Source organism: Muntiacus reevesi, chromosome 5 (genome assembly GCF_963930625.1).
Source record: "Muntiacus reevesi chromosome 5, mMunRee1.1, whole genome shotgun sequence".
Lineage (NCBI taxonomy): Eukaryota > Metazoa > Chordata > Mammalia > Artiodactyla > Cervidae > Muntiacus > Muntiacus reevesi.
The window spans coordinates 9878174-9902157 of record NC_089253.1 but is presented as its reverse complement, the minus strand read 5'-3'; the positions used below and the strand labels follow the sequence as shown (position 1 = coordinate 9902157).

Below are 23984 nucleotides of genomic sequence, written 5' to 3'. Positions count from 1 at the left end.
GAAGTCAGTCGATCTCGCCCCAGCCCCTCCCACCGCATTTTGCGCTCCACTGGGCTCTAGTATCGCGAGAGTTCGGTAGACCAGGCGTAATTCCAGATCTCCAGTGATGTCATAGTAACAGCTGCAAAAATAACAACAAACCAGGGATTTATTGAAACGGTGGTCTGCCCGCTCGGCCCTCGCTTCTCTATCCTCTGTATTCTAGCTTCCACCTCCAGTGAAGTTAACTATCGCTCAGAACTGATCGATACCACATTTATGAATAATCAAAGTTATCCTGGAATTTAAGACTGCTAATCAAACCATTTTTTAAATTGCCCCGCCCCCTTACGCTATAGTACAAGATGGTTTCACTCAAACACTTAAATAGTACTAGAAGAAAAGAATGTCATTCATATGTAATTTTTCCAGATTTTGTTTAAAAAATTTACAAATATACAGAATATGTGAAAGAGTATTCTAATTCAACAATACTACCCAATACCCAGACTCAACAATTAACAATTTGTCATATACATTTTATATAAATGTTTGTAAAATATTTTTTTTTGCTGAATTATCCCAAAGTTTGAGACAAAACACACCACCTCAACATGCTTCCGTATGCATCTTTAAAAATAACACTCTCTTTCATAATCATAATACTATTATCAGGTCTGGAGAAAATTAACAATCTTGTCAATATTACCTATTACTCATATCATATTCAAAATTTGTTCAGCTTTCTTCAAAAATAATCTTTTATAGCAGATATGTTCTTTTGAGCCAGGATCCAATCACAAACCACTTCTTGCATTTGTTATGTTCCCCCGCCCTCCATTTGTCAAACTAGAACACCCCCTATCACATTTCACATTGGCTTTTTTTAAAAAAACAAGGTCAGTTGTCTTGAAAAATGCATCACAATCTGGATTTGTCTGTTTCCTCGTGGTGTTGTTTATATTGTTCCTTAAAACCCACAAGGATTTCAGGTTTGAGGCAGTTCACAAATACACTAGAAAACAGTGAAATAACTCAAATTTTTACAAAGCAAAGTCAGTGAAAATACAGATGAAAAAGATAAGGAGTCTAAAGGAGGAAAGGTTTGTTTCAGAATCGGATGGACATAAAATCTTAGTTACTCAAGTTGAGCTAACAGTAGACTAAGCTTCCTGGTAACCCAAACAAACTTTCCTTTATTTGCTTATGAGTAAAGTACACATGAATTCCTTAACTGCTTTTCCTGTTCTCATGTCTTAAAGAAACTTTTAAATGAGATACTGAATAAAGCAGCAGATAACTTCACCAAACCTTCCTTTATTTGGCTGTTTTCTAGAAGAATTGAAAGCAAGTTCCAGGAAATTTGGATACTGATAGGTCCCAAACAGTACCTGGCACAGGGTAGGCTTTGATAAACATTTGTTGAATGAATGAAGAAGGTTTCCAACTTTTAACTGAAGGCATTGCACTAAAACTCAACTAAATGAAAACGATTCTGCAAGGGACACAAATAAGCATGACCTATGGTATCGACTGAGCGACTGAACTGAACTGAACTGATGGTATCTAGACATGAGTTTGAGCAAGCTCCGGGAGTTGGTGATGGACAGGGAAGCCTGGCGTGCTGCAGTCCATGGGGTCACAAAGAGGCAAACACGACTGAGCAACTGAACTGACTGACTGATGAATCTAGAAGAAGAAATGAGTGGCCTCCAGTTAACTCCTTAATCTTCCCTTTAGGAAACGAAAGAGTAAGTGAAGTCGCTCAGTCCTGTCTGACGCTCTGAGACCCCTTCAACTGTAGCCTATCAGGGTCCTCTGCCCATGGGATTCTCCAAGCAAGAATACTGGAGTAGGTTGCCATTTCCTTTTCCAAGGGATCTTCCCGACCCAGGGATGGAACGCGGGGCTCCCGCATTGCAGGCAGACACTTTACCCTCTGAGCCACCAGGGAAGCCCCATTAGGGAAGGTTTTGCAAAAGTAGAACAGCGAACAGTTCGAGATAACAAGTTTTCTGGCATACTTTGACTTAACAGGTGTTTTGTGTTGCTGGTCATCCAATCGAACTGTATTTTCTCCTAAGGCAAAATCAAGATCATGGATTGATTTATCATTTTTTCCCTAAATTACAAGATTTCGGTTTAACTATACATGGTTTAAGAGCCTCTCCAATGAATTAAGAGAAAAGTAAAAAACTGAGAGAAGGGAATTTTTACAGTGTAGCCTCAGAAGACAAAAAAGCAGCTACAGCAGAAACGACTTTCCCTCCCTTTGATCATTCCTCTCTTCTCATTCTCTCCTTCTTCACAGTTGGTTTTTTAATTTTCTTTTCTGGTTATAATAATCATTGTAAAAGATTCAGATAGTGCAGAAATATACAAATAAGTAGAATATTACCCATAATCTAACTACCCCAAAATGATTTATTAAAATTTTGATGTGTAATATAAAGAGTTTTTCTATGTATGGATATATTACATAAATTGTTTTATTTCTCTGAACTCTAATGTTTTTATGTGAATATTTTGTTGACATATTTTATACTACCAAATATATATTTGCATGCTTATTTTTGTTGACTGTCTAGAATTTCATTTCAGGAACTTCCCAACTTTCAATCAACCTCACTGATAGCACTTAGGTTGTGGTTGTATTGGATTTTTCACTGTTACATACCACACTAAAATGTTGCACAAATATCTTTGTTCACTTATCCTATGATTTCCTTAGGACAAATTATTGGAAGTAGAATATCTGTCTACAATTTTTATACATAGACTTATTATTACCTATGGGAATATTACCTCTTATTACCTATGGTATCTATCACCAATGGTGTTTTACAGTATTTAATTTCTATGCACTCATCAAAGTGGATTTGTTCTTTTTAAAATGTGCCAATCTAAAAAGGGGCATCTTTTTGTGTGAATGGGCATTTCTTTAATTATTAGCTTGAATGTTTTTCACATTACCAACTGATTTCTAATGTTTACAGTCTTTTTACCATCTTAGTCCACTTTTCTTTGAAGTGAGATGTTTGTCAAGAAAGATATTTGTCTTTTTTCCTTCTTAATTTATATGAATCCCTTGCATTATAAGAAAAACATTCTTTAAAAAAAAAAAGAAAAACATTTTTTTGTCTCATTTATGTTCCAGTTTTTCCTCTAGTTGATCATTGGGGGGAAGGGCTAAAACTACTTGTTTTACTATAATTTCTAAATGGTCTATTAAACTTTTCTTCATGATTTCTGGCTTTGATGTTTAGCTGAAAAAGCCTTTATTAAACTAAATAATAGTGATATTTACTTATGTATTTTAGAACTCCTTTAATTTCTTCTATTTATAAATTACTGTTTTTTTTAACAATATGAGTGATTATTTCATTTATTAACAGAGCCAACTGGAATTTATTCTGGTATAAAATGTGACATAAGAATATAATTTTTCAAAAAGTTATCTGCTACAATACAGTTTATTGAAGAATCCATACTTGTACTCACTGATGTCCCAACATTTGTGCCATATATTAAATTCTTATATATAGTTGGATCTATTTCTGGTGTTTTTCTTCTATTTCATTGATTAGTGTATCCATTTTGGAAGCAAAATCAGTATATTTTTGTTGCAGTTTTATATTTCAATATGTCATAGGACAAGACTTTTTTTAGTCTTTCTCAGAATTTTAAATCTGTATTTGAATATTTATTCCTCCAGATAACTTTATAAAATTTTCCAAGTTTAAAAAAAAAGCTGTAATTTTCATGGAAATTGCATTAAATTTATTATTTTCCTCAGTTACTTTATGCATTTTTGGGGGCTACTGGACTATTTCTTTTTCTATGCTTTTTAAATGGTTATTGTTGCTCCACAGGAAAGCTACTGATGTTTTTGTTAAATTTTTAACTGACTCACTCACTGAATTTTCTTTTTTTCCAGTTTCCATTGATGTAGTTCTGTTATAAGGACCTACAAGGCAAGGATCATTTTAATAATTGTAATATGATAGTAATAATAATAACTGCTAGTTAGGAGCCCTTATCAATATTGGGCATATATAGGACTTTACACATATTATTTCCTTAAATATGGTAATAGATTTGGGAGGCCTCACCAAATGTACCAGGGAATCACTGTGGGCTCTCAAGTTGTACTGTTTAGTTTCTCCCTAGAAATGATACATTTTGAAAAGGCTGTCTCCAAACCATTTTCTACCAGATTCTTTCCAGTTCAGTTTTATTCATCTTTGATGCTTCATGTGGCAGAGTAAATATGTATGATGAAGACTGTGTTTATCTAGATTCAATGGCTGAACTTTCTTAAGTCTTTATTTTCAGTTTACTTATTCAAATTTCCTTGGTAAACAGTTATATCATCTTATTATATACAATGACAATTTTGCTTCCTTCTTTGCAATACTTGTTTTATTATCTTGACTTATAATTAAATAGCACTTCCAGAATGATGCTAAATAATGCTGTGAATAATCAATTTCCTTGCCTTATTCTAGCTACTGATTTGAGATGGGTATTTTTATTAGGGTAAGCTCGGTTGCAGGAAACAGAAACCACTTCAGCTATTTTAAGCAGGAAAAGCTGTTAATACAGAGACGATGTATACAAAGTAATTGGAAGGACTAGAAGAGGGGGCATTAGGCCAGGTGATCAAGAATGGCTCTTAGTGCAATGTGGCCTAACAGGCCTACTAGGGTGCTGTTATCTCTGCCCAGGTTGGGATAGTTGTAGATACAAAACTGGAATGTTGACTTCAAGAGCACTGCTTCCAGGACTCTCAGCCCCATGTATTAATTATGTACTGCTGCCTAAAAAGTTACCCGAAACCTAAAACAAACAAACAAAACAATAAATGTATGCTGCTTCTTGTGGCTTAAACTAACAATAAACATTTCTTATCTCTAGCAGTTTCTGTTGGTCAGAAATTTGTAAGTGCCTTGGCTAAGCAGCCTTGCTTTGAAACTCTCATGAAACTCAGCCAGATTTTGACTGGGTTGGAGTCATCTGAAGGCTTGGCTGAAACCAGAGCACCTACTTCTAAGGTGGCTGACAGGTTGCTCCTGATGGAAGCCTCGGTTCGTTCTCCCTGCGGGCCCATCCACAGGTTGTGTGAGTGTCTGCACTGCCACATGGCTGGCGTCCCCCAGCGTGAACAATCCAAGACACCAAGGAAGCATCAGCAAATATCTTATGACCTAGCCTCAGAAATCACAATCACTTCTGTAGTATTCAATCAGTCATATGAGTCAGACCTTACTCACTATGGAAGGATATGAACACACGAAGACAAGAATCATTAGGTACCATCTTGGGGGCTGACTACCATATCTCATAAAACTAGTAAATGGACAGCTACATGTAAAAGAAAAAGATTAGAACATTTTCTAACATCATATACAAAAATAAATTCAAAATGAACTTAAAGACTTAAATGTAAGAACATAATACTTCTGGAAGAGAACACTGGCAGAACACTCATTGATATAAATAGTAACAATTTTTTTTGGATCTTTCTCCTAAGACAAAAGAAGTAAAAGCAAAAATAAACAAATGGGACCTAATTTAACCTAAAAAGTTTTTCACAGTAAGGGAAACCATGAACAAAATGAAAAGACAATCTACTGAACTGGAGAAAATATTTGCAATGATATGACCAACAAGGGATTAATATCAAAATATATAAACAGTTCATAAAACTTGATATCAAAAAAACAACTGAATACAAAATTGGGAGAAGACCTGAATAGACATTTTTCTAGGGAAGACATGCAGATGGCCAAGAGGCACATGAAAAGATGCCCAACATTGCTAATCACTAGAGAAATGCAAATCAAAACCATAATGAGGTATCAGTGCACACAGGTCAGAAGGGCCATCATCAAAAGTCTATACATAACCAATGTTGGTAAGAATTGGAGAAAACGGAACCCTTATACACTATTGGTGGAAACGTAAATTGGCAAGTCACTATGGAAAAAGAGTATGGAGTGTCCTCAAAAAAAAAAAAAATAGAACTATCACATGACCCAGCTTCTGGGTATATATCAAAAAGAAAAAAAGGATGAAAGAATGAAAGAAAGGGAGAGAAGGAAAGACGCAAGGGAGACAGAGGAAGGAAGGGAGGAAGCACTAATTTGAAAAGATACATGCACCCCATTGTTCACAGCAGCATTATGTACAACAGGCAAGATATGGAAGCAACCCAAGTGTCCATTAACATATGAATAGATATGTATACAATGGACTATTACACAGCAATAAAAAGAGTGAAATTCTGCCATTTGCAACAAAGTGGGTGGACCTAGAGAGTACTATGCTTAGTGAAATAAGTTAGAGAAAGGAAAATACTGTATGTTATCACTTATATGTGGGATCTAAAAAAATAAAACAAACAAATGAATATAACACAACAGAAACAGACATACAAATATAGAAACCAAACTAGTGGTTACCAGTAGGGAGAGAGAAGGAGAGTGGGGAAAAGCAGGGGTATGGGATTAAGAGATACAAACTACTATGTATAAAATAGATAAGCACAAAGGATAAATTGTACAACACAGGGAATTGCAGTCATTGTTTTGTAGTAACTGTAAATGGAGCATAGTCTATAAAAATATTGAATCATCATGATTTACAACTAAAACTAATAAAATATTGTAAATCACCTATACTTGATAGATAGATATAGATAGATAGATAGATAGATAGATAAAACTAGTGAATGAATACTAGGATGAAAACTCAACATCTCCAAGAATGTGCTTGGGAACAACAACAGCCAAAGCGGGGGGAAAAGATGCCCACTACATTTGTAAGTACCAAATATAACTGCAGAGGAATCTGAAAATACAGTTTTTGGGTGTGTGTTTCTTTTGTTTTAGCTTTTCCATTTGCACCATACAGGAAAGCACATTAAAAACAAAAGAGGGATTGAAATGGATGATGAGTACCTATCTATTAAATCCTCTACAAAGACCATGGCTTTATGGTACCCTATCACTAGTACATACATCTATTGGATTTTTCTACAACAGGAATTGGAGCAGAGATGGTAGGGAATGCAGCTGAATCAGGGCTGAGGTTTCACTAACGGATACAGCGTGCTATATCCACGCTGTGTAAGGATACAGCTGAAGGATAAGAGTGCTACAGAGGCAAGAGTGCTTATTTTAATATAGTCTGCCTGTGCTCCCATGAAGTATAATCCATAAAAGGCAGGAACTATAACCATGAGAGGATTTTTATGATTGGATGAAAACTGAACACTCAAAAGGTTGGCATTGTCTAGGGTACTGTAGGATTATGTTTACAAGCACTACATACTTGCATGGATTATAAGCAGTTTTCTGTGTTCTGGCTGTATTTCCATTCCTTTCATCTCAAAAATGCATTTGTGAATGCAAATAAATGAGCTACGTTATTCTGGACTAATCTGGGATCTGATTTATTTTATTTTAAAAATGACCACCATTTGTAACCAATTAAAATAGTAAGAACTTACCATGCCTCCCAACTAATCAAGCCCCATAGCTGCTGCCTGTGAAGGTGAGATTTGCTGCTTTGGAGGGGAAGGGACAACCGGTGAAGCTTGGGCATTGGAGACTTGCAGGATTTTCCTGTTCTGATAGGACGTACTCCACTTCTCAGATGGGAAATTGTCTTATCTCTCACCCCAGGAATCTCAGAGTCAGAACTTGGCGGAGTTGCTCTTGCATCCCATTGCCAGTTTCAACTCACTTCTCTTCCTCCTTCCTTCACAAATCTCAGTTCTTCATTAACTTTTTTTTTTAATACTGAAAATCTACAATCATACACAGAGCTAGAGAAAAGAGTACCCTGAATCCTCCAAATTTAAGATGTATCCAAATTTTGCCACATGTGCTTCATCCTCCTGCCTTTTTTTTTTCTGAAATATTTTAAAATGAAAATCCTGATGTAGGGCTTCCCAGGTGGTCTATTGGCTAAGAATCAGCCTGCCAGTGCAGGGGATACTGACTACAGATGGCTTTATTAAATAAGGATTCAAACAATTCTATACATTCCTATTATCTCTGAAGCCTCTTTTAATCTAAGACAGCATCCCTCCATCCCTTTTCACCAATGCCATCTAATTTTCTGAAGAAGCCAAGTGAGCTGTCCTGTTGAGTGTCCCATTATTCTATATTTGTTTTCTTTCTTGTTTTGTTTGACTTTTCTCTCAACCCTATATTTCCTGTAAGTGGGAAATTAGTTCTTAGGGTTTTTTTAGCTCAAGGTTCAACAGTTTTGGCCAGAATACTTCCTAAGAAGTGCTGTTTCTCATGGCACATCACCTGTGTGTGTGTGTGTGTGTGCACGCGCGCGTACGCGAGCTCAGTTGTGTCTCTTTCCAACCCTATAGACTGTAGCCCGCCAATCTCTTCTGTCCATGGGAATCTCCAGGCAAGAATATTGGAGCAGGTTGCCATTTCCTACTCCAGGGGATCTTCTGTACCCAGGGATTGAATCCACATTTCTTGTGTCTCCTGCATTGGCAGGTGGATTCTTTACCACTAGCATCAACTAGAAGGCCTGCAAGGTCTAACTTTCCTGATTTTAGTGATGCTAAGACTGATCAATGTTTTCAAATGGTGACAATAAAATTCTCCGTTAATCTTTCTCCTGATGGCTTCATCTAATGATGATCAGGGCCTGAATAAATTATTTCACTACATTTATTAACTGGGATTCTTCTATCATCTGGGATTCTTCTGTGAAAAGTGACTTTATCTCATCACAGATGGGCCATTTTGTTACCCTGAAATACAGGAACAGGAAAAGTAGAATAAATGCTCAGTCACTAAAAATTTCAGCTCTCCAATTTCCTCTTCACCCAGTAAGATCTTATTTAAGGACACCCAGTGACAAGATTTGAAACCAGGCAGTCTGATGCCAATGTACCCCTTCACTCACTGCACTTAGCTAGTTTGCTGATCATAGATTTCGGATTCTAAAGGGTCTAGTGAAAGGATTTGAATGCGGACAGGGCACTGGGAGGCTTAAGCCAGATTATGAAGACTCAGATTTCTAACAGGGGTGTAGGTAAATATGGATGTGTGCATAATGGGATTAATCTCACCAGTCTCTTGTTAGAGTCTACTGAGTGCTTATTCTGCAGCCCTGGATGGTGTGACTATTGTGAAAGCAATTTTCTTAAAGAACAGGAAGTCCTATAAAGGATTCTGAACTACTTTCATGTTTTTCTCTTCTCTACTCTTTGACAATTCTTACACATGCTACCCAGGTAACTCAGTGGGTAAGGAATCCGTCTGCAATGCAGGAGACGCAGATTCAAACCCTGGATTGGGAAGATTCCTCTGGAGGAGGGCATGGCAACCTACTCCACTGTTCTTGCCCAGAGAATCCCATGGACAGAGGAGCCTGGAGGGCTACAGTACATGGGATCGCTTAAATGCCACTTCTAGGAAAAGCTGTTTCTTACCTCTTCTACCTTAGGTTAAGAAACCCTGCTATGCACTCTCATGTCATCCCATCCTTCAGCATTTTCTTCTCACCCACTAGGATACAGATTCAGTGAGATCGGGCCTCCTTGTTGCTCACGCTGTACCTAGCACTTAACACAGTGCCTAGCCAATAACAGACTCTCAGTAAATATTTGTGACATAAATGAGATATATTAAATCAGTTATTAAAGTTGGAGGATCAGAATGACTTAGCCTGCTTCACCTCTACCATTTTTCTTCATCTGTTAGAGTAAAACAAAAAACCAACACCCAAAGCCTAAAATCTTGAAGATATGAGAAAACAGTCTTTCCAAAATCTAAAATTTAGGTATCATATAAACATGTGAAAATCCATGAGAAAAGTTAATATAGTTAAACTTTAAATTTAGGAGAGAAATAGAAATCATTAGGAGGTACTCCTTAGGGTAGAAAAAAATACTGTCATTAGTCGTGTGTGGCCGAACATTCATGAGAGCAGCAGCTTCCAGATGAACAGCCTGACCTGGATCTGTCAAGCCGTATTTGGCTCCATATAAAATGTCTTGTCTATGCAGTTCTTGGGGGAAGGAAAAATCTGTAGGCTTTTTGAGTCATCTACACAGAAATACAGCTTACTCGGAAATAGTTATGTGGAAGATACTTCCTTGTTTTTAATTTTACTACATACATAATATATATATATTGCCATGTCGCACAGCTTGTGGGATCTTAGTTCCTGACCAGGTATTCAACCTGGGCTCTCAGCAGTGACAGCACAGAGTTCTAACTACTGGACCATCAAGGAATTTCCAATTTCTGTATTTTTTAAGAGGTGATATAGTCACATGGTGGGGCTTCCCAGGTGATGCTAGTGGTAAAGAACCTGCCTGCCATAAGAGATGCGGGTTTGATCTCTGGGTCGGGAAGATCTCCTAGAGGAGGGCATGGCAACCCACTCTAGTATTCTTGCCTGGAGAATGCCATGGACAGAGGAGCCTGACAAGCTACTGTCCACAGGGTCACAAAGAGTCAGATATGATGGAAGAGACTTAGCACACACAGTCACATGATTCAAGAGTCAAATGATATAAAATGGCATAAGTTGAGAAGTTTCCTTCACATCCTATCCCTACCCATCCTTGTCCCCACATTCCTCTATACCACCAATAAACACTTCTCTCTAGCATTTTTTTCCCAATATTTATTTATACAGATGGGGTACATATGTTTACATTCTTATTCCCCATCCATTCTCTCTCCCTTGCACTAAGGTAATAAATGATAGATATTCTGCACTCTGTTTTCCCTTACATATATCCTGGAGATATTTCTGTATTAGTACATTGAGAGCTTCCTTTTTCTTTCTGCCTTTTTTCCCCCCCCTTTGCAATGTATTCCAAGTATGGAGGGCCCATGATTTATTTAATATTTAATTAGTTCCTTATTGACGGTATGTAGGGTAGTTCCAATCTTTTGCCATCACAAACAACTCTGTAATGAATCATGTTAAACATGAAAGGGAAGATTATTTTACATTAATGCAAGTAAAAGCAGATCAGAACATTAAAGAGGGAGAGTTTGGCAAAAGTGAAATTTCTTTGGTGAACTGGGAAGTGAGGGGGTTGGGAAAAGGGTACTGTAGTTAGTTGAGTGTGAAATGAATGACCAGGAACTTCTGTCCAAGGGAAAAGTTTTTCTTGAATTAGTTTTGTCAAGTGGGATAAACAGAAGTTTGGAAAGAACATCAAATAGGGAGACTCATCTGTATAGCCCTAGGCCCTAAACTTTAGTAAGATGCTCTTAGTGTTTGGAAAATAATATCCAGTTTGTTCTTAAGGAGACAGACAACTGATTAGAAAAATCTTCTCTTGGCCACCTCCCCAAATTCCAACAACTTTTTTAAGAGGCTGAAATTAAAAAAGAAAATAAAAATTCCCAGCCTGATAAGGCCCTGTCAATCTAAGTAGTTGTGGTACAGCAGACATTGTACAACATCCATCTCCCTTCATCCTTGCTGACAAAGTCATACTTTTGTTAGGTAGCCCCACATACTATATGTCACAGAGACTGGCTTAAGTCAGTCATGGTAACAGCTTTGCCCATGGAGATGTTTGGTTGAGGTGTTTGCATATGGCCCAATTTTGGCAAATGATAATGGAAGACAAGTCATCTGGTCAGCTTTGGGGAGACTAGTTAGGATTGTGGTCCTCTTTCCTTTATTTGTGTGGCAAGAGATAGTATCTCAAAGGTCTACCCAAATCTCTTGATCTTGTCATGGTGGGGAACACAGACAGACTCATTCCCGCCTTGACCCAGTCACAGCCACTCCACAGGTAACGGAGTCAACGAGGGCTGGATAGAACAGCAAGCACCTGGGCAGGTATTCCTTCAAACAATGTTATTTAAAGGTTTAATTTCCATGTAGTGGAGTTGGGGAGAAAGAGATTTTTTATCAATACTTTATTTACTAGAAACAAATTAACTTCACTTAATTTTCACTAAGTGAAAGAGAGTCAATATTATGAGAACATCAGCCAGGCAGTTCACTGTTCCTGTAGTTCTCCTTCCTTTTCTATTTCACTTGGAATTTTGGGAAACAGAGAAGTTCTTCAGAGACACACAGAAAGGCTTACAAAGTGGGTAACACAAAAGATCACACTTATCAACTCCACAGCACTGCTCATTTATTAGTTAGTTTTCAAACCTCTAAAGATTTTCACCTTAGGGTTACTGCTTCTGGAAGCCACAGACAAATTAATAGCAATCTAGGTCTGCTTTAGATAGGAGTTCTGTTGCTCTGTTTTTTTCAATTTCCCCTCAAGGGCAGTAATTTGAAAGTGGTTGATTTACATTATGACAGTTTGTTCCAGTGATAAGCATCACTACAGATCAGCATTCCACAGTAACTAGTCGCCCATCTTCTAATCCAGTCTGAGTCACAGACTAAAAAAGATAAACATTGAGAGAGTAGAATACAAAAGTGCTGTGAAGCACAAAGGAGGGGAAAGAAATCAGTGTCTTTTTGTGGCTGGTGAGGTGTTTTGTATACTGGGAAAAAGCATGGGTTTGATAGCCAGTGAGCGGTGCAGCTACATTATTTGCAGTGCCCAACATGAAAATGTGGAGCCCCTTGCCACACAATTATGATTCTCAAGGCAGCAGCAGTAGAACCAAGTGCTTGATTCATGGGCAGGTGGCACATGCATAAGACGGTCCTGCTAGAAGAGTTTAGGTTCAAAACTCACTCCTGTACCCCAAGGCTTCCTGGCTTTAGGCAAGTCACCCTCTCTGAGTCTCACTTTTTTCATCTGTAAAATAGTGATCATTGCACCTCCCTTGGAGAGCTGGAATGAAAGTGACATTAAAAGCACTTGACACACGATAGGTTCACATTCCTCTTAGTTTGTGTTGTGGGTTCTTTTTCTCAGCTGTTCTCTAGGCATCCATCCGTCTTTGACCTTCTATTCTCATTGTCCATCTCTTTCCAGTATCTGGGTATTAGATTTTGTCAGTAAGGATGAAGGGTATTAGAACCTATGGCTCAGTCGTGTCCAACTCTTTTGTGACCCCATGGACTGTAGCCTACTCTTCTGTCCAAGGTATTTTCTAGACAAGCATACTGGAGTGGGTTGCCATTTCCTTCTCCAGGGGATCTTCCCCACCCAGGGATCAAACCCCAATCTCCCGCATTGCAGGCAGACGCTTTACCTTCTGAGTCACCAAGGAAACCCTGAAGAGTACTGGCGTGAGCATTATAAAATGGCCCGTAGCTATTCATTTGTGACCTACGGAAGTGAAAATTATATATGGTTCAACCTAACAGGAACTCCTCAGCATGACTATGAATGGTATTGTCCTTAGAGCCGGGGAACCCTTTCTTTGCGCCCACCTTGTGGGGAGCAGGTACCTTACCTTTCCCAACCTAATGAGGAGTCCTGGAGGCAAGTCCTGCGCTAGCCAACACTTCTCAACAAGGAGCCCCGTATTCCCTGCTCATACGGCCCTCAGGTGGCTTCCAGGAGCCTCTTCCTTCTCCTCACAGGCTGAGCATGAAGGGTGAACCTGAGAGACCTCCATCCCACCAGACGGCGGTTAGGGCAAGTGGGCGGAGCTTGCAGAGGCCCGGGGCGGGGGCAGGCAGAGCCGTTGGCACGCATGCGCACAATCTCCTCACGGCTCCGCCTGAACTCGCGTGGGAGGCGGAGGAAGCAGGTCGGCCTGTGGGTCATTGTTTGTGCCCTTGCCAGACTCCTGTGCCCTCTCTCCTCTTCCTTTTAATTGTAGACATGCTTCTCCCTTACCCCCTTACAGCCACTTATGATTTCCCCAAATATCCTGGACATTTGTAAAAAAAAAGAAATCTCCGTGACTTTCTACAGTGCTGTCTCAAATCTTCCTTTTCTCCACCTTATAAAATTCTACTAGTCGTTTAAAGAACGACTTACATGTCAGCTCCTGTGTTAGTCATCCCTGGCAATCCTCTCTTCCATCCCAACGCTCACCCTCAGGCATGTAACTGCTCTGTGTGTGTGTCTTACCCTCTATGATCTCATCACACCCCTGAACACACATTACACTGTTGTGACTGCTCTTTTGCCTCTAGACTGTGCGGGAGCTCTTCTGGGGCAGAAAATGTGCTTTTTCATTGCTTATTCCCAGTGCCCACCCCGCTCCCTAAGCTTACTCAGTAGACAGTCAATAAATCTTTCAGTGTGATGTCATCAAAACCACCGGTCCCCAGTGACCATAAGCAAATTACTGAATCTCAGTTTTCCTCTTCTTTGAAATAGAAATGAACACTATAACCTTCTTCCGTGGTGCTAAGGATTAAATAGAATAATACATTCAAAGTGCTTCAGTAGAATGATAAACAATATGAACTCAATAAAAGGTAACCATAATTATCTCCTATATTCTGATTCTTGATAATGTGTGAGTGAAATCGCTCAGCCATGTCCGACTCTTTGCGACCCCATGGACTGTAGCCTACCAGGCTCCTCTGTCCATGGGGTTCTCCAGGCAAGAATACTGGAGTGGGTTACCATTCCCTTCTCAAGGAAGTAAATAATCCTTTCAAGCCAGCAAGGTGGATCCTTGGAAACTGTATTTAATACCATGATCTTATTAAAAATGTGAGAAAATTGGTTTTAAAAATTGCTTTAGGTTAAAGCAAGTGATGCTTAAAATTATTTATTAAAAAGATACCAAGTAATATTTTTTTAAACAAATCCATATCATTAGGTATCTCTTGGCACCCTATACTAAATGGGTAAGAAAAATACTATATTACAATCTGTCTTGGGAAGTAGCCATAATATGCTTCTATGTTAACTAAATACCGAGAAATAAGGAAGCATAAAGTGTATTTTTATATCTACCTCTTTAAGAACTTTGTATAAATATATATAATAACTGTTACCTGTTTTTATCATTACACATTTAAGTATTGCTACAAAAATGCTGTAAGTATACATATATACTTCCCATTAAAATTTTTTTTTACAAAATGAGTTTCAAGAAAGTATGCTAATAGAAACAAAGCAATCACTCTGTGTTGCTGTATGTATCATATCCAGTGTATGACTTGTTGCCCTAAATTGGGGACTTTTGTCTGTTAACATATTGTGAAATATTAAATGAAGCTACTGATATCTGCTTTCTTGTAACTCTAAATCCCTGGTGACTCAGACTGCAAAAGCATCATGCCTACAATGCAGGAGACCCGGGTTCCATCCCTGGATTAGGAAAATCCCCTGGAGAAGGAAATGGCAACCCACTCCAGTACTCTTGCCTGGAAAATCCTATGGATGGAGGAGCCTGGTGGGCTATAGTCCATGGGGTCACAAAGAGTCGACAAAACTGAGCGACTTCACTTTCACTTTCAAATCCTATTTTTATTAAGGGGGGGGGGGGACAAGAAAATGGAATGTGATCTAAGTTTGCAGGGAAAATTAAAAGGTGGATTTTATTTATTTGAATCATATTGCTCATATAGAATGACTATAATAAACTTTGCCTACTTTGGAAAACAACTTAATGAGCTCAATTTTTGTTCTCCAGGCTAGTGCAAATAAAAGGATATTCCATAAAGCAGGTAAGGCAAGTAACTGTTTGGCCAGTTACAAAATCAGACACTTTTCTGCAAGTTATTCATGCTATTAATATGCTATTAACTGTTATAGCTTACAGTCTCAGTTGTGGGAGGTTACAAGCCTATCTGTCTACAAGGGCTAACTGTGCTATTTTTCACAATAACACATCCCATTGCACTTATTCACAATAATACATCCCCCATTGCACTCTGAAAAGTAAGAGCTGCTAATTTTAAAACTTAGGACAGCTGAAGATATCTGAGATTGAGAATGAATAAGTTATAGGAGAGGTGGAGATACTGATAGCAAACTTAGGAAGATTTCAAAGGCACACAACGAAATTTGGTAAATCTCATGTATTCTAGGTGGTAGGACTGAAAAATCAGTGTTACCCTTACAATGGCACTGTAGTAAACAACATCACTGTAGTAAAGTAGCTTTTCTTTGAGTGGTCTCTCGTACTTAAAAGTAGAATAAATGGAATACCATCTTGACTGTCGCCATAAGAGTAAGGCACAGATATTTGACTTCTCCATCGGAGGCCAGAGGAGGCAGAAACCTTATGGAAAGAGATGGCGGAGTTTGGCATTGAGTTCTCTCTCCTTGCTTAAAAGATCTAGGCTGTGCTTTCTGAAAGCTTCGGACTGCAGCCTGAGTTCATCATAGGCGGCCTGGATGCCATCCACCCTGCGCTGAAGCTCCCGGACTCGCAAGTTGCTGTTCACGGCCACGGCCTCTTGCTCAAAGCGCTCGAGCGCATGCCTCCTGGCCACGTCGGCCATCTCCAGCTTCTCCTCCAGCCGGCGGATCTCCGCTTGCTTGTTCTGAAGCACCTTGCCCCTCTCCATGGACAGCTGCAGCAGCTCCTCTTTCTCCCGAGTGACGGTCTGCAGCCGGGCCCGCAGCTCCTGGTTCTGCTGGCTGTGCGCCTGCTCGGCCTTGGCCGCCTGCTGCAGGGCCTCCTGCTGCTGCTCCTGGAGGCTCTGCAGCTGCGAGCGCAGCCGCTCCGTCTCCTCGGTGTGGGCGCAGGCCTGCTGGTTCTGCAACTCCAGCAGCTCTTGCTCTCGGGCCTGGGCCTGGCAGACATCCTGGGCGTACTTGCATTGCAGGGTCTCCAGCTCCTTGGCGAGGGCCTCGCTCCGGGCTGTGAGCTGCACCACTTTGGCCTCCTGGGCCTTCAGCGCTGGGCTGAAGAGCTGGTCATTCTCCAGCCTCAGCTTCTTGTTCTCCTCTTGCAACTTGGCGTTCTGCCTTTTGTGTTCATCCTTGAAGCGGATCATCAACTCGTGGTTGGCGGCCAGGGTCATAAAGCGTTCCTCCAGCTTCTGGGCCTGCTGGTTCTTGGCCTTCAGCTCCTCGGCCTCCAGCAGCCTCTTCTCCTCCAGCTCGCTGTTGAGCAGTTCCAGGGTCTGGCAGCGCTCCAGGGCCTCGTCGGACCTCCGCTTCAGGATGCAGATGAGCTGGGACTGCTCCTGGATGCGGGAACACAGCATCGCCCGCTCACTCTTGTCCTCCTCGGACAGCCCCCGGAGGTTTGCCAAGGCTTCCCTCAGACCATCCAGCTCCTTAAACTCCATCTCTTCTTCCTGGTCTTCCAGTTTTTTGGTTTGCTTATCTAAGTGTTCTTCAGAGGGTGGGGTGTCCATCCTGGGATCAGACTCTTCCTGAGGCATCGACACGCTCCTCTACTGACTGCAGAGCTGACTGCTCACTACCCCACCTTCCAGATTTCAAAAGCCACGATGTTGCTAGGGGCTCCTGGCAATCTCCAGCAGTTGTGTACCCAGTAAGGAGCCCTGTGATTGGTGGACCGGTCTTCAGATTGTTGTGGAGTAACAACAGGAGGGAGTCCAGAGCCAATCAGGTCAGGTTATGCTTGCTTTTCTAGCCAATCACAGTCCTCCGCTAACAGCCCAGGGTCTGGCATGTACTACACAGAGATGCCAACTCCACTTGATTTCCAGCCAGCATCAGGGGAGGAAACCTGACTCCACCTAATCTCTTGTGGGAGTAAACAAATCAAGCAGTGGTGACATAGTCCTCCTCCCTGCCCCCACTTCAGTGGTCCTGAGAATAAAGTCCTCTGCGTGGAAACCGTTGGCTCTGTAAAGAAATTTGTAATCTATAAATACAAAATAGCAGAAGGACCCTGCGAACAAGGATCCTAAACGGCTGTGACTTTGTACCTGGAGTGATTAACCCAGCTTAGTCAAAGAACAAACCCCGGGGAAATGTCTCTTGTTTCTTGAAGCACTGTGCCCAGCTGCGAATATATTTTATTAGCTAGCACTCCCCCTTTTACCCATTAACACAATAGGGTTACAGAGAAAAGCTTAACGAATAATATAGGTGTGATAAACATTAAGACACACACAAAAATTCAAATGAGGCTTACCTTATACACACCAAAGTCAGATTCAGATGGATTAAACATCTGAAATGTTTAATGTTAAATGTAAGGACTAAAATGAAAACTATGAAACATGGAGGGACGTCCCTAGTGGGCTGTGGTTAAGAATCTGCCTTACAACGCAGGGGACTCGGGTTTGATCCCTGGTCGGGCAACTAAGCCCCTGAACAACAGCTACTAAGCCCACGGTGCCTCAACTAGAGAGAAGCCCTAGCATGATAACAAAGAACCTGTGCTCCGCCAAGAAAAGACCCCTATGCCACAACAACGATCCTGCATGCTGCAACTAAGACCCGACAGAGCCAAAAATAAAATACTTTTTAAAAATGGAAACTAGAGGAAAATAAAGGTAAGCATTGAAGCCCTGAGCCAGGAAGGACTTTCTTAGTGTACATATTATGTAAGAGATGAATAAGGTAAAGTTTAATTGAACCAAGGTGAACATCTAAAAGATATAAAAGTTATATATAATTTAAAAAACTGTGAGACTCTGATGTCTCTCTAGCCTTTTCTTCCTCTGGACCTGCCTGATGTTTTATTCCCTAACCTAACCTAGTTATTGAAGCTTCCTTAGTTGGCCCTGTCTGTTGGTGTCCCCTCTGCCCGAAATGCTTTTTTCCCACCTTGTTGCTTTAGTCATTAACTCTGCATTTTACACTCAGTTAGGAATCACCTCCTTCATGAAACCTTTCCTGGCCCCTTCTACATGTACATGCTGCTGCTGCTGCTAAGTCGCTTCAGTCGTGTCCGACTCTGTGAGACCCCATGACGGCAGCCCACCAGGCTCCGCCGTCCCTGGGATTCTCCAGGCAAGAACACTGGAGTGGGTTGCCATTGCCTTCTCCAATGCATGAAAGTGAAAAGTGAAAGAGAAGTCACTCAACTGTGTCTGACTCTGTGCGACCCCATAGATGGCAGACCACCAGGCTCCTCGTCCATGGGATTTTCCAGGCAAGAGTTCTGGAGTGGGGTGCCACTGCCTTCTCTGCTACATGTTCATACATGACCACTAACCACTTTTAGAGCAGTCACTCTACCCTATTTGGACTTCTAACAGAGCATTTAAAAGCTTTATTGCACTCATCATTTATGCCCCTGCCTCTCACTACTAAACTCTGTGATCCCTAGGGGTAGGGACTGTGTCTGTTTCATCCTTAAGGACTAGATCAATGCCTTGGAGAGACTCAGGTGTGTGTGTTGGATGGATGTTGAAGGCAAAAATCAAATGGAGAAAAATATTCACCATAAATATGACAGACAATAGATTTACAGTTTTACAAAGAGCCTGTACAAATCAATAAAGGGTTAACATCTTAAAAGAGAAATGAACAATTAAATTCACAGATGAGGGGGATGAAATGGCTAAGAATCAAACCCCATCGGTGACCCAATAAATGTCAGTTATAAATAGATAACACTTCATCTATCAAATTAGTCAATAAGTTTCCCCTTATTTTTAAGACAATCCAGGACTGATAAGGGTATAGTGAAATAGGTACTCTTCTACTGTGATCAAAGTTAATTGATGGCATGTATAGCAAACTTAAGACATCTTTATGCCTTTTGAACAAATGATTGTCCTTCTGGGGACTTCTTTGTTTAGGAAGAAATAGTCTGAAAGAAAAAGTTTTTTTCAAAGTATGGTTCATAACAACTAAAAGTTGGAGATCTAAATGTCCAAAAAAGAGAAAATGTTAAGAAAATTATGATATCCTCATATATAATAAAATATTATGTATACATTAAACATTAGCATGTTTATAGGTAATTTAATGGCATGGAAATGCTTGTGTTTGAAAGATAATTGAAAAAAGCAAGATAAAATAGTTAAAATTTAGAATGATCTGAATGATGTGAAAACTTAAGCAAGAGCAGAGAGCTAGCTATTCCTGTGATCACTATTTCTGGTGGTCAGGCTTAAACTCTCAAGTCATGATGATAAGGAAAAAGTCTGGGGTGTTACTTATGGATGGATGGATTTTATAATGCTTCAGATTTCATGTAGAGCAGAATAGATCTGAAGGAAGAGTCTGAGATTTTCCTTCTGGTCTCAGAGATCAAGTTTTCTTGTCCCCAGTCCTGACTCTCGTGTTTATGTAGAGAAAGCAAGAAAGCGAGGCTGAGGACTGGGGAAATCTCCTGAACTAAAATTTTAGCAACAACTTAGATTGTAAGATATTTTGGGTTTATGAAAGTGGGTTCCAAGATTTTTAAAATCATAAACATATTTTAAATTTGCCTCTCACATCGCTTCTTCGCTTTTCCTTTAAATTTCAAGCTTCACACACTGAAATAAAACTTGCAAGACCGAAGGAAGTGATGCTAAGGAACATTAATAAATTATACACAGCACTCTTCTCAGAGGACTTGAGTTCAGTAATAATGACCTTTGATTCCTCTCTGCCGTGACTGTTTTATTTGTTCTACCTTTTTTCCCACCTACCTTTGATCCTGAAGGTGTTCAGTATATTCCCTTCCAAGGGAGGTCCAAGTCACAAACCTTGGCCAACGTTCTTGCTAGTGGTGTCCAACAAGTCCCCCCCCCCCCAGCCCCCACCTGCCTTCAAGTTTTTAAATATGTCTTTTGTCTAAGCTACTATTAATGTTTACAGAGTTCTTCTATACACCCTACATGAAAGTGAAAGTGTTAGTTGCTCAGTCATGTCCAACTCTTTGTGGCCCCATGGACTGTAGACCACCAGGCTCCTCTGTCCATGGAATTCTCCAGGCAAGAGTACTGGAGTGGGTTGCATTTCCTTCTCTAGGGGATCTTCCCAACCGAGGGATTGAACCCAGGTCTCCTGCATTGCAGGCAGATTCTTTTCCATCTGAGCCACTGGGGAAGCCCTATATACCCTACATAATACTAGGCATTTGTACATCTTTCTTCATGTAATTCTAACAATATTCTTGAAAGATAGGCATTTTGATCCACATTTCATAGTTGACAGAGAACAAAGAAACTAAGACACAGAGAGATTAAGAAGTTGTCCCAAGTCACTCAGAGAGTAATAGAGACACAATTCACATCCAGATCTTTTTGATTCCAAAAGCTATGGTCTTTAGTTCATCATTCATTCAGTTGTTTAATCACTCATTCATTCAATTCATATGCTGAGAAACTGTTATATCCAAGGTTTGCAGTCCTGGCTCTTAAGATGACTACCGTAAAATGATAGAGACAAATAATAGAAAAATGGCCATTCGGTGTTATAACTGCTAACAGAATGATGGATAAATTAGACACACCACTCTTCTCAAAGAATAAAAATGGGGGTGCAGTGATCTGAAGTCTGATCCCACATCCTGACTGAAGTGCTAAATGTGGAGAGTGAGAGTCTTCTTTTTTAAGACTGAAGGAGAGGCAGTTATTTAGGAACAAGTCAGCCAAAGAAGTGGAAGGAATGTGTGTGACTGGATCACATGGGTGGGAGCATTTGTTTTATAAAAAAAACTAGGGAAATTAGTGAATGAGTCTAGGAGGGGGTGGAGATGGGAGACCAATCCCAAAATCAGAATGGGAAGAAGAGTACAGGAGAAGGCAAATGTTGAGGGACTTTTAAACCTAGATGGTGAGTATGGATGAGAGATATGCAAAGAAGTCCATGTAACTTCCCTAGAAGTGAGCCTAGGCTAACAGTAATCATGCTTTGGTGGATGCCAAGGCCGTGTGACCAGGTCATGCAGTTCCCAGGAACCTTATCACCTATTTAGAAGCTGCAGCAGTCACGGAGGGTGTGGAAATGTTGGCTTCTCTGGGAAAAGCCAGCAGTGACTTTTCGAAATATTACTTCATTTTTAAAATAATGGAATTTGGAAGTACTTTCACCAGAGGGGGATACAAATTGCAATGGGTACCTAGCTCTTGATTTTTCCAGTACCTGTCTATATAACACCCCATTCTTCTGAAAATGGATCCCTTCTCCCTGGCCACAGGGTGGACACATAACTCAGGTAGGACCAATCACAAGAGCTTACCCTATCCACTCCTGGCCACTGTGAGTGTTGCAGCAGGTGAGGACATGACCCAAGCTCGGCCAGTTTCTCCCAAAGTTCTCTCAAGCTGAACCTAGGAAAGAGGAGTGCTTTAGCTGAGAGCTTGTGACATTGGAGCTGTTTGTGGTGCTATTTCCTACTCCCAAGGAAGTCAGGGGATTCCCTGGTGGTTCAGCGGTAAAAGCAATCACCTGCAATGCAGGAGACCGTCAACACTGCAGGAGATGAGGGTTTGATCCCTGGGTTGGAAAGATCCCCTGGAGAAGGAAATGTCAACCCACTCTAATACTCTTGCCTGGGAAATCCCATGGACAGAGGAGCCTGGTGGGCTACAGTCACAGGGTTGCAAGAGTCAGACATTACTTAGGGGTTGATCCACCACCACCAAGGAAGAAAGAGACAGTATTGGAGTTCCTGGGAACTCATGTTTCACCTAAAGTCATACATACTAACAAAGTGTCATACACTAACCCAGTGTATTTTGGCTTCTTTATGATTGGGTTTCTGAAAAAAGGAAAAGAGCCCTAAAACATGCAGTCCAAGGGAACACCTCTAGTTTAAGAAAATGAAAATTTTCAGCAGGGACTTTGCCAAAAATCCCACTGAATCAAAAGTCTGCCAACCTGAGTTCACTAAAGAATTCAGGTGGCCCATACTTTATAATGCATGAAAATCCCATTTAGCCTTTGTCTTACAGCCAGGTGAGATTAAAGATTTATATTTCCTTTTTCGGGAAAAGAAAAAGTGACATGGCATCTCACTGGACATCCTGAGGCAGTTGGAAGTTCTTTGGGTAGATGCAAGGATGGTTCTGTTGTCCACTCCGGTGTTTTGCAAATCTGGGAATAGGGGAGGCAGGCAGTCCTAGCCCTGGATGGGGAGATACTAGAAACGATCTCATTAGTGCTTCTGAGCTGGCTGGATGCTAGCAGGTGGCTGAGAAGGTAACTGAAAGGAAAAAGGGCTGAGAAAGTAGCTTGTAGTATGAAGTGACACGGGCTGGAACAGGGTCTGTCCTTCTGCTCTGGTTCCAGGCCAACATCAGAGGTGTGTCTCTAGTCACCTGGTCTTGCCCCTCTCTGCAGTCAGAACAGGAAGAGGAAATACAACTAGATAAACAACCTCCTAAAAGACCTTGAGAGACAATGGGGCAAGGGTGTTGTTCTAGGTTAGTTGCTTTTACTAGTGGGTCAAAGGTTCTAGCATTTGTTTGGGGAAAGAGGCCAGCACTGGAGCTGTTTTCAGTGACATTTGTTAGATACTTATTTTAAGAGCTCACTGTCTTGTCTCCATCAAGGCTTCCCCTGCAGGCATGCTTAGTTGTTCAGTCATGTCCAACTCTTCTTGAGCTCATGGGCTGCAGGCTCCTCTGTGATTTTTCAGGCAAGCATATTGGAGTGGGTTGCCATTTACCCCTCCAGGGGATCTTCCAAACCCAGGGATTGAACCCTGGGATTGAACTCCTGTGTCTCCTGTACTGCAAGCAGATTCTTTAACTGCTGAGCCATCATCAGCTTGTTTTGGGAATGACAAGCTAGTGGAGTTCCAACAGGGAGTGATGATTTGTGTATTAAATGACGCAACAATGTCTTTATGGAAAACTTTAAGAATAAATGACAACTTACCTTCAAAGTTTTCAGCTACTTCTAAAAAAATAAAAGTTCTACTCTTAATAATATAGCTGAAGCTTCCAGTTTAGAGAAAATCAGGCCCAGAGCTGCAGCAAAGACTTTGGAGAAATATTAGCCCAGAAGTTCTTTAGCCTGGCTTGTGAATTTAGATTCTAGAATTCCTTCTTTTAAAGAAGTTTTTGAAAATGTTTATTCATTTATGTTTGGCTGGGTTGGATCTTCGCTGCTGTGTGCCGACTTTCTCTCATTCTGATGAGTGTGGGCCACTCTCTATTGCAGGGTGCAGGCTTCTCATTTCAGTGGCTTCTCTTGTTGCGGAGCGTGGTTCTAAGGTGCATAGGCTCAGTAGTTGTGGCATACACGCTTAGTTACCCCATGGCATGTGGCATGTTCCCGGACCTGT

General features: G+C 40.6%; 1 protein-coding gene across 3 annotated transcripts; it reads right to left on the bottom strand.

Moving 5' to 3' along the window:
* Positions 1–22: 22 nt before the first annotated feature.
* Positions 23–23964, bottom strand: CCDC89 (coiled-coil domain containing 89). Of its 3 annotated transcripts, XR_010663386.1 has the most exons (4): positions 23576–23964; positions 21933–22023; positions 15943–17647; positions 23–121 (listed from the first exon to the last, which is right to left on the bottom strand). XR_010663386.1 is itself a non-coding variant. In XM_065936937.1 (3 exons), exon 3 carries the CDS (start codon positions 17215–17217, stop codon positions 16105–16107), a length of 1113 nt encoding a protein of 370 aa, XP_065793009.1. In that variant the 5' UTR covers positions 17218–17647; positions 21933–22023; positions 23576–23964; the 3' UTR covers positions 14452–16104. The 3 variants fall into 3 exon arrangements, 2 of the variants coding, with proteins under 2 accessions (XP_065793009.1, XP_065793010.1); XM_065936937.1 differs by lacking the exon at positions 23–121 and having other exon boundaries at positions 14452–17647; XM_065936938.1 differs by lacking the exons at positions 23–121; positions 21933–22023; positions 23576–23964 and adding an exon at positions 17940–18877 and having other exon boundaries at positions 14452–17647.
* Positions 23965–23984: the final 20 nt, after the last annotated feature.

Bases quoted from the DNA above. Each gene is read 5' to 3' on its own strand.
- CCDC89 (XM_065936937.1), bottom strand. From the start codon at position 17,217: ATGCCTCAGGAAGAGTCTGATCCCAGGATGGACACCCCACCCTCTGAA.